Genomic DNA, 11,061 nt, shown 5'->3' on the forward strand with positions numbered 1-11,061 from the left:
AAAGCTGGCTTGAGGGGATCCTTCCTTTGTCGCCTCCCCTCTCTATGGCCCCATCCCCAGAAAGGACATGCTGACTGGAGAATAAGCACAACCCATACTGAGCATGTCAGTCTTCAGGGAGCTAGATTCTCAGTAAGGCCTCCCAAGGGCCCTTGGTGGCAACTCAGGATGTCTCTGTGAGATGGATGCCTGCCTACCTACTAGTGATTGGGGAAACTAAGGCCATGACACTTGATCAAGTCCTCTCAGCTTACTCTTTGACTCTAGTCCACCTTCCCCTTCCTTTTCCCAGGAAGAGCAGCCCCGCCGATGTGTATGTGACTTGACATCAGAGGCTCCACTCAGGGACTTAAGGACAACCCAGGGTAACAGCAGGTATCCCCAAGGTGTGCTGAAATCAGCCGGTCCCTGCCAGGGGGGAAACAGTCCATGGCAGGGGTGCACACTGTACTTCAGAAACACTCCCTTAGGCAACCCGGAAGCATGACCCTACACGTGGAGACCATGTTTCTCATTTAATTGAAACAAAGACAGGGTGCTTACAGGAAGCACAAGTGAGCAACAGTGCCAATGATGGACACACACGCACGCACATGCACTTGGCACATTCACGTGTCTTATGTGCTCATGTGCATACCTACTGTGTAGTACTGCAGACCGAATGCATGCAGACAGGAGGCAGCTACGGGGAGACAGGAGCAAGGCCTGAGCCTCACCTCCCTCAGGGACACCCTGCCCCTCAGCTGCCTGACTGTGACTGCACTGCCCAGCCCCTCTGAGTGACTTTGTGAGTCACTAACTTAGACTCTTCCCCCGGCCCTGCTTTCTGTTTCCCCTCTCCCAGCCTCTCTCATTTACCTCCCCCTCTGCTTTCTTCACTCTCTTTATCTCATTCTCTTCCCTTACACAAAGAATAGCAGGGAAGTCCATAGAACAGCTTCACAGGCCGTAGCTTCCTTCTTGGGACGGGTTGGGCTATCCAAGGAGCTACAGTAGTGGGAGTCGGAAAACCCCAACCTGGAGCTTGGAGTCCATGTGTCTGACCAGCCAGTCTATGTACTGGGAGACCCTGGTGTACACCCCAATGTGACCAATAGCTGCACAGCCCTCCCCCCAGCTGACCACACCTGTCAGATACCATGTGCCATGGTAGTGCGTGGCATGTGGGCCACCGCTGTCACCCTTGCAGGCGTCCTTGGTACCGTCCATGTAGCCAGCACAGAACATGTTCTCTGTGATTTTGGGGGTGTTAGAGCTGTGCTTGGCATGCTCCAGACAGTCCTGGGTCATCAGCCGGGGCACCTCGATGGACATGAGTTCCAGGGCTGTGGCACCACGGTCCAGTAGCTGGCCCCAGCCACTGACCCTCGAGAAGCGGATTCTGGCTAGGGTGTTCTCGGAGAAGGACTTTTCAGGTAGACACAGAGGCACCACGTAGTCAGTGAAGGTCACAGGCCGGTGAAGGCGGAGCAGGGCAATGTCATGGTTGATCTTGCCGCGGATGTACTTGTCGGGCATGATGACCTGTATCACCCGTCGTACTTGTTCATCCCCATCCTTCTCACTGAAGTCATGTTCACCTGGGAGGACACCACGCCACTCATGGCACATATTCTACCATGCCTCATGGCACATATCCTACCATGCCTCATGGCACATATTCTACCATGTCTCATGGCACATATCCTACCATGCCTCATGGCACATATCCTACCATGCCTCATGGCACATATCCTACCATATCTCATGGCACATATCCTACCATGCCTCATGGCACATATCCTACCATGTCTCATGGCACATATCCTACCATGTGTGGCCATGTCCCCACACAGAGCTCTTGTTTGTCTTGCTTCTCTAACCTAGAGTATGTGGATAGGGCTGTGGTCAGTTCAGCCTCTGATGTCTGAGAATTTGACTCCTCGCCAGGGTCTCAGGAGAAGCCCGCCCCAGGGTCCACTGCAGTTCTGGAGGGAAGGTTGTGAATGGGCAAAGCCTGCGGGAGTGAATGGGGTCCTTGACACCCACTCTGAGTAGGGTAAGATGGACAGAGTAGCCCCCAGTCTCCTCCTATTCTCTGACAGGAGGGGGGCCCAGAGGACAAAGTGGGTCATCTCCAGTGCCACTCTTGAAGATATCACCTGGTTAGAGACATGTCAGGCCATTGGCCCTCAGCCTCTGAGCCAATCTTAATCTGAAAATGCCCTCAGGCCAGAGGCCAGGGATGGGCCATACCTACCCATCACCACTGTGATGTTTCCCCAGTAGCGGATATTATCGAAGCAGTGGGCTGCGGTCACTATCCATCTGGCGTCCAGCAGGACGGCCCCACACAGCAATAACCCATTGATTTTCAGCACAGCCTAGGCGGGGGCACACAGATGAAGAGAGCCATGCTACTTCTCCTTGCCCCCAAGGAAGCAGCTGACTTGACACAATTCCTGCCCACCATCCCTTTGGGGATTCCCCCAGCAGGGTAGAGCAGCCCTAGCTCTGCTGGCTCTGGTAGACAACAGGGGTGCAGAAGGATGGGGTGCATGGATGATGAGGTGCAACTACAGCTCTTCAAGTGACTTGTGCGAGGCAACTGTGGGCCTTGCATGGGTTTTCATGGGATGGGCCTCAATACCTGCTTTCTTTCCCTTTCTCTGAACAAGAGTGTGGGGAAGGGGATGGGGGGAGATGGAGGCCCATGTCTCTTCTGTATAAATGTAACCCAACTCAAAACTTCCATACCCCAGAGTAGAAACCCTAATTTCAGGGGAGCCAGAGCTGGAGAGAGAGGTTTGCCCTGGACAGAGAGCATTACCTGCCATGGACACTCCCCTTTGGGGCACACATTGCCTCCCACGATGCGGCCTTGGCGGCTGCTGGAGTTTCTTTTTTCTACAACAGGTATTCTCCCACACGGGTACTCAACTGTATGAAACAGAAGTCAGAGAGAGCAGGGTGCAGAGGCGAAGGTGACTGTAGGATGAGAAGCAGTTGGCTGCTGCCATGGCTCCTGCTGGGGACAGTGAGAGGCCTCAGGACAGAGGAACTTGGGGCTTCCATCTAGAGTGGGCAGGGAGGGCCTTGTGCAGCGGCTAGGAGAGGAGGCAGACAACGGTGTGGGGAAAGTTGAGGACCTGCTTTCTAGAGCTGGGGTCTGCCAGAGCCTCACAGGGAGAACATGTCGTTCTGGTTTGCTATGAAGAAAGTGATGATCTGTGTGAACGTGAACCACCAGCACAGGAAGCCAGGGTCCGTAAGGCGGACTCATGCGCCTCCCACTGCGAAGGCTTCGGGTAAGAAAGAACACTTAGTCGTGGGCTTCCAACTTCCCAGCTTCATGAGACAGACTGAGCCCCATCCGCTTCCGGGAAGCCTCCGCCTTCGGAAGCAGAGCTCGAATAGTCTTCTTGTGGAGAATATGTTTTCAGAGCAGGGGACAAGAGTGGATCCCAGCACCCACAACAAGCAGCTCACAGCTGCCTGGAACGTCAGTGCCCAAGGGATCTGACATTCTCTGATCCCTTCAGGACTGTCATCGTATGTAATACTGCCCACGTGCATATAATAATAATAATAATAATAATAATAATAATAGGTCATCTTATGTTGTTAACTGCAGCAGTGGATACAGATGCCAGGTGTGCCTATGTGACTCCCGATTATGTCTCAGAGACTCTAAGTGGGACATAAGAGTTGATGCAGGACCTCCTCATCCACTCCTGGCCTGCTTCAATGGTCAGGATACTTGAGACAGTGCAGGATGCTGGCCCAGGGTTCCAGACTAACAGCTCTCAGGCCAGGTGTCCTTCAAGTCTCTACCCGTTCACCTCACAGTCAGTCGACATCTATCAGGTACTTGATAAGCAGAGGTCTGACCTTGTTACACATCATGGAGCTGATAACTTGCCACAGGCCCACACAGGTGACTGCCTCTTCAGAGCCTAAGACAGCTCCACTCCCCACAGCCTATTACCTTTTGGTTTGCAGGACACCTCATCTGGCTGCAGCGTGTAGTCCTCATGACAGCTACAGGTACGCTTAGTCCCTACATGGTCCCTGCAGTATTGGTCACAGTCACCGTTTTCATTTGCACAGATCAGCTGCTCATTCTTGCCTGAGGAAAGGAGAAGACAACCTGAGAGGTCTCTGCAAGGTCGGCACACAGGCCATGGTGGTGGTCGCTCTTGTCCCCTTGGAATATGGCATGTAGCTGTGGGCTATTGAGGCTGGGCTGGCGTCACCTGCCCTGTGGACTGATCTGGCGGGATGGAGAGCTGGATTTGGGAGTCACATGTCTGGGCAATCTTGGAGGATGCTAGGCTGGTGTGTGATGACATCTTCCTTCCAAGGCTCTAATGAGAAGCTGTGAAGGGTTCTGGAGGTGGTAAGCAAACATTTCCAAGGAAAGGAAATGTTCTCGATAGAATGGGGAACTGGCCCATGGACACGTCAGAGGGAGAAGTTACTCTTGAGGCAACCCCCATGACCATGTGAGCCATCCTGGCCCTTGGCTCCAGCACTGGCTGTTTGCAGGCGAGGGTGGTCAGTTCATTTTAGTATGGAGGCCTGTCCTGTCACTCACAGTCACTGATCACCAAACCTTACAGGCCTCCATGGGTCAGTGACTGTTAGTGAGCCCTTCTCCCCTTCCCCCTTTACTCTCTCTGGCCTCTTTCTGATGAGAACCAGAGGCAGCTGATACCAGGAAGAACCCACTTGGGCAATAAGGAGTCCTTGGTCTGCAGAAAGGACACCTTTGTCCTGGCTGAAGAGGTGACCTCGTGGGCATCCCCCAACTGGAATACTGCCACTTGTCTGGGGCCTTGGGCCATACCAGATGGCCAACCAAAGGTTTTATTGATGGTGGGATTTGGGACTGGAGGGGCTGGAGACAGGTGTCATACCTAGGCCTGGGGTTAAGTGACTTTCTATTGGTGATACTGCACAGCACTTTACATGCATTCTAGAAGAACTGGGCTGTCTATGTGAGCTCACAGAAGAGAACAACAGGAAGCCTGCTTCTGGCCTTGGCAAACTTTGGTGTAACAAAATACCCATGTGTATCTCTGCTGTCAGTGAGTCTATGGAGTCCACTAGTGAACCGTTGAGCCCAGAGCGGTTTGGTGGTCTTCAAGCATAACAATAATTTGATATTTCAAAGATGAATAAATACTTCATACCTTTAAACCAACAGAGAAGAAGTTTACCTAGCTGACTTACCTGGTGGGGACAGAGATGGACCCTCCCTCCCCTAGATCTCTCCAGTCCAGCAAAATTCTCAGGGCAAGGAGTCAAAAGGGGACAGACAGCGAGTCTGAGACCCAGAATCTTAGACTCATAAATCAAAGGCCCTGGGTTTAAAAGAAATACTTAATGTCTCGCAGATCAATTTCCTTCAGGGGCCGAGGCTGGCCTGGACACCCTCTCCTTCCTCGATGAGGCTGTTATTCTCTGGAACCAGTCACCCAGGCCCTTCCCTCCCGACTCCATCCATTGCAAACAGAGGCAGGAAGTTGGTCTCACTTTTCTCACAGTTCCGACCCTCAAAGTCTAGGAGGCAGAAGCAGACGTAAGACTTGAGATGATCCTGGCAGGTACCTCCGTTCTGACATGGATTCGAGGCACACTGGTCCCCATCTGTGGGTGAGCTGACATTAGTGTGCTGCAAAGAAGGGGTGTAGGGGAGGGGCACAGATGGCTTTCACTTACTCACCACTGTAAACAATCCAGAACTGCTTCTGAGAGGGAAGAAGAAGCCATGTGAGGCACGGTCATGAGAAGTAGCACTTAGTGTCCACGGAGGGAGCTCGGGAGCTATGGCTGGGGCTCCTGACCTGGGCGTCTGTGTGGGGCTTGGGAAAATAGCGTTCCTCTGGAGATGAGGAGGGCTTATCTGAGGCTGATGTTTCTCTATGCCCTTTCTAGAGATATTTAAGTCGCCACACAATTGCCTTTCCCAAGTGAGAGCACCCGAGTTCTGACCCTGATCCTGCTTTCTTCCGTTCTGGGCTGGACCTCTAAATGTGGGAGGTGTCATCCCATGGGAGTTCTGGTCTGAATAAAAAGGAGATAGTAAGCTGAACACCAGCATCCCTCACTCTCTACCTCCTGACTGGATGCGCTGTGACTGTCACACCTTCCCTGACTCCTGAATGGCCAACCAGAATAAACCTGTCTTTTCTCCAGTTATTTCTGTCAGGTGGTTGCTCCAGTCAGTGAGGAAAGCAGCTTCTCCAGGCTCCCTGTGTGAGTTGCTTTGAGTGAGTGTGAGGGCACTTGTGAGAGAAGTGTGCAGTGTAATTTCCTGTGTGGAGCATCTTTTGGGTTTGTGAGATATCCTGTGGGAATGAGGGTTCCTCTGTGAGGTGTTCTATGGGTGTAAATTCTCCAGTACATGTGAAATTCCTGTGTGAGGACTTCTGCAAATGTGAGGTCTCTTGTGTGAGACAGAGGTGTTCTGTGAGTGTGAGGTGAGCTTCCTGTGAGTGTGAGGTGATCCTCCTGTGAGTGTGAGGGGAGCCTCTTATGAGTGTGAGCGGAGCCTCCTGTGAGTGTGAGGTGTGATATGAGCCAAAGCTAGTGAGAAGAAAAGCCCTTGGAGAACGAACAACCAGCCCCTCACAACCTCCCCTGAAGCTGTGACTGACTCTTTTTTCCAGAGATGATGACAAAAGGAAACACAGTGGACCCTGTTTCAAAGCCTTGTCTTATCCTGACACACCCTTGCTGGGAAAACCCTCCAGGGGGAGATGTCTAACCAGACAGGAACATGCTCAGTGATGTATAAATATGTATCTTTTACAAAATGAAACCACAGGGCCAGGCGGGGTAGCACATACTTATAATTCCAGTAATTGGGAGGCAATGAAGATGAAGAATTGGAGGTCAGCCTGGGCTACATAGCAAAACCCTGTCACAAACAAGCAAACAAACAAACATAAAAAAGAGTAACTCAGGAGTGGAGGCAAATCTGTGCACATGGCCAAGTGTGGCAGAGGAAGCCATGGTGTTCCTCACACGTTTCCAGTGAGGACTGCGTGTGTGTGTGTGTGTGTGTGTGTTTGTGTGTGTGTGTGTGTGTGTGTGTCCTGCCTTCTTGAGGTGAATTTTCCCTCTCAGGTTTACTTCATGGGCAACCCTTAAGGAATAAGGGATTCCCCTCTGGGAAAATAGGAGACACAGCCAGTGTAGTTTACGAGTTGTACTTGTAAAACTGCTTGTGGCATGGTTGATAGAGAAACCTGTGTGTGTCAGGGTTCCTGTACATCTATGAGTACTGAGTGGCAGCCTCCACAGTAAGGGGGAGACAGATCCAGAGACATAGGTGTGACCCGCACAATCCCCAGCTCACTTCCTTCCAGTCTCAGTGTGCTACACAAGAGCAGGCACGGGATGGGGGCACTCACGGTCCTCTCAGGGCTCTTGAAGATCTCCCGGGCCTCCTCAAAGGAGCACTGCTCCTCATTGCACTCTCTCTCCAGAGAGCCGGGCCAAAGCTCCTCCAGGAGTGAGTTGGCACGCCTTTGCCTGTGTAGGACACCGTGTGCTTCCTCCTGGGTTATGAAAACTGAGAAACAGAAGGTCTCATGTGCTCCTGGCAGCTTCCCTCAAGCTGCTCAGAAGCCACCCACTCTTGGTCCCATCAGGAATGGAAACACCCACACTGGATCATTCCAGTGAGTGAAGGAAACCACACTGGGTCAGCCCATGAAAGCCACCCACACCAGATCTCTCGGTGGCGGAAACACCCATCTCCCTCAGTGATGGGAACAACCGACCCACATTAATCTTTTTCCATTCCACTCTTCGGTGGGGACCAAAGAGTTCCTGTTCACCTCGAGGAATGGAAGGTGCATAGGTTGTTTCAGTCAATGGCTTACCCTCTTCTGTGGACTGAAGGTCACAGGGAATGACACAGACCAGGCACAGCTGAATTTAAAATTGGATGTGTTGCACTGAGAGATGGCTCAGCGGGTAAGAGCACTGACTGCTCTTCCAGAGGTCCTGAGTTCAATTCCCAGCAACCACATGGTGGCTCACAACCATCTGTAATGGGATCTGATGCCCTCTTCAGGTGTGTCTGAAGACAGCTATGGTGTACTCATATACATTAAATAAATACATCTTTAAGAAAAATGGGTATGTCTTTCGTTGATGGTTGGTGACAGAGAACATGGCGCAGTCTTTATTATGTAGAAGTATATGGTGACATATTTATTAGATGAGATGAAAGTTTACCAAAACCATGTGATTTGGCATTTCTCCTATATCTCTCTTAGGAATTTATAATGAGAAGATGCTTGGAGAGCTTACAAAAGGTCACGAAATGACACATCGGTAGTAACGAGATTGCCAAATGGTGTGGTCTCCTGTGAGGCCAGTGATCATGAGGTTTACATGTGACACCAAGCCACAAAGAGACAGTTAATCACACATTGTGCAACCCCTTTCTTGGGTACTCATAAAATGTGTGCACAAACATATATTTAAATCTTCCTCTCTTCTCCCATCTGTGTCCTCTACCCTGTGTCCAGGGAGTCAATCCAAGAATCTCAAGTCACATAGCCCTGGGGCTTCAGATCTTACCATAACATAGCATTGGCCCTGGGTACCATGGCCACAGCTGCCTCACCCGGGGTTCTGAGTCCTGTGATTTTCTACATTGGAAGTGTTTCAGATGCAGCAGCCTCTACCACAAGACCTTGAATGTCAGTGACCTCGACAGAAACTAGAAGACAGTGTTCCACACTTGGCTTTGGAAAAGCAAAGATTTGGGTCTGAATCCCAGGAGTGGGTGTGGAGATGGGGTGCAGATGTTTAAATCACCTAAAGGTAGTCAGGGGTGGAAACCAAGGATGGTGTTGAGGCCCTCAAAGTCCTCATACAACAACTGTGTCACATAAACTGTGTGCCTGGGATATCTGTGGACGGGAAGACGTGTAACTGAGATGGGAAGAAGAGCCTTGAAGGAAGGCAGTTATGGAAGACCCAATAGTATCCAATGTATTCAAGAGGAGGGCTAACAGAGACAGGCTTCCCCTATGCAGAGGAGGCTCAGAGGGGCCTTACTGGGAGGAGCTGGGTCTAGGTGGGGTTGAAAGGTGGCTCTGCTTACCAGGAGGATGTTGGTATGCCCCAGAGGAGGGTCCTTTGGAAGGACAAGAGTGGAAGTCAGATAAACCATTTTGAGAAGGGACAGAGAGAGGGAAGAGGAAGGGCCGAGGAACATTCTCTGGTGTTCCTAGAAAGAGAGGTTGGAGACACTGTCCAACTGGACCAATCAATGTCCCTCACCAGGCAGAGAAGGATCCATATGCCACCAGCCACTGGGACGCATACACACTTCTACAGCAAGTGATTGTGTAAGGGGTGGGCCCGTAGGAGAAGGCAAATTTACTTCAGTCAACCTCCTGGAGATCCAAAGCAAACCTGACCCCAAGGTCTTCCACACCACTGCAGAGAACTTGGGAAAGCCATTGCTCCTATTGTCACTCAGTTCCACAGGAGAATTCACTGCAATCCCTATGGGCTTCCAAGAGGTACAGTACTGGCTCGAGCACCCGTGTCACTATGCATGGGAATGTTCATGGCAGCATCTCTTTCTGTAAGACTGCAACTTGCGATTCATAACTACAAGCTTTCTTCCCCGAGGCCTTAGAGGCACACATGTATGTATGTGGTGGGGGGACTTGGTGGGAGGGGGCTGTGGATGTAGAGCCAAGACAGTGAGCGAGCCCTCGAGTGCAGTTGCCCTGTGGCTGTTCTGACACATCTGACCCCTTGCCACAGAGCTCTGTACTGAGTGACCCCCAGGATCTAACTTCACAGGCAAGAGTCCGTGTCCATAGAGGGCAGGGAAGCACCCTGATTCTAAAACATCTCTGGAGGACGACAGCCAAAGATCCCACCCCTGTGAAGAGCTGCCTATTTCTGGGTGGCGAGCACCCAGATGCTGTTTGCTTCTGTCAGGGACGCACATCAAGTGGAGCTGCTTAGAGGGGGTTCCTGCTGATGTCCCAGCTGCCGCTGCAAAGAGCAGCAACTCCGTGCAGAGAAACCCTCCCCGGACAGACAGACGTATGTACCTGCAGTCCCTAGGGGTCCCTGAAGCTGGAGCAGAAAGCAGAGAAGCAGCAGCCCATGCGCCTGCGGAACCATGTTGAGACTGTGGCTTCTGGCTGGTGACTGTCCAGATGCTGCCGGGAGGGCAAAGGTCAGGGAGGAGGGGAGAAGGGTGGAGAAAGCTGGAGCATTGGCTGGAAGCGCGGAGGCCGGTTGGAGGCTGCCACTTATATCTCTGGCACTTGTACATCTAGGGAAAAGCTAAGGCAGGCAAAGTAGGCTCAGACCGGAGGTGTGAACAGAGCTCACCCACCGATGGATGTCCATATTCACAGTGATGACATTGTAAAAGCACAGGGTATGGGCTTATGACCTGGAAAAGACCTGAAGGGCAGACCTGGGCTGTGCAGCCGTCAATGGCTCTCAAGGGCCGCCCTGCCACTCCTCTTCCCACACTGTGGAAACAGCTGTCGGCAGGTGGCCCATGACTTGTCCCTTTGTGTCCTCTGGCCCAGGCCCCAGGTGGAGTTGTGGACACTGGGTTGCCTGAGATCAACAAGGTTTCTCAGCACGTGAAACTTTCTGTGTAAAAACTGGATCTAGCCCAAGGACACTTGGTTAACGGTCATGCAGCCTCCTAGACTACACTGTGGGCTTCTGTTGGACCCTCTGAGGAAAATGTTCTTTTCAGGGAGGGGGCAGTACAAGGCTGGGCCACTCTTTTGGGAGTCAGACCTCCTTTGTGGGACACTACAGTACCTCTCCCTCTCTAGTCAGGGACTTTAATCTTTGCCAGCATGGTGTACCCCAGGGGCACCTCTGACTCCTGGGGTCCCTTCATACTTGGGACCCTAGTTGCTTCTTCTGGGATAGAGGTCAAATTTCACCCAGTAAAATCCAATCCTCTCATGACAGGGTAACTCCAGGGACATGAGAGGAGATGGCAGCCATTCATCCCAGCTCTCTTATGTAAGGCTGGACCTGGTCTCAGGATTCCCTTCCCTA

General features: G+C 51.8%; 1 protein-coding gene across 1 annotated transcript; it reads right to left on the reverse strand.

Moving 5' to 3' along the window:
* Window positions 1-496: 496 nt before the first annotated feature.
* On the reverse strand, window positions 497-10,213 carry F7 (coagulation factor VII). The gene is made up of 8 exons (XM_085844182.1): window positions 10,080-10,213; window positions 7,401-7,561; window positions 5,708-5,732; window positions 5,518-5,631; window positions 3,968-4,108; window positions 2,810-2,919; window positions 2,240-2,363; window positions 497-1,580 (listed from the first exon to the last, which is right to left on the reverse strand). Exons 1-8 carry the CDS (start codon window positions 10,150-10,152, stop codon window positions 988-990), a joined length of 1,341 nt encoding a protein of 446 aa, XP_085700308.1. The 5' UTR covers window positions 10,153-10,213; the 3' UTR covers window positions 497-987.
* Between the last annotated feature and the right edge of the window lie 848 nt (window positions 10,214-11,061).

Source organism: Mus caroli, unplaced genomic scaffold (genome assembly GCF_978045245.1).
Source record: "Mus caroli unplaced genomic scaffold, Mus_caroli_1 scaffold_10, whole genome shotgun sequence".
NCBI lineage: Eukaryota > Metazoa > Chordata > Mammalia > Rodentia > Muridae > Mus > Mus caroli.

Excerpts from the sequence above, each read along its gene's own strand:
- F7 (XM_085844182.1), bottom strand. The coding sequence starts at position 10,152 with ATGGTTCCGCAGGCGCATGGGCTGCTGCTTCTCTGCTTTCTGCTCCAG. Across the intron at positions 5,632-5,707 it reads GTTCTGGATTGTTTACAGTG|ATGGGGACCAGTGTGCCTCG; the intron begins GTGAGTAAGTGA and ends GCTCACCCACAG. Across the intron at positions 1,581-2,239 it reads AAACATCACAGTGGTGATGG|GTGAACATGACTTCAGTGAG; the intron begins GTAGGTATGGCC and ends GTGTCCTCCCAG.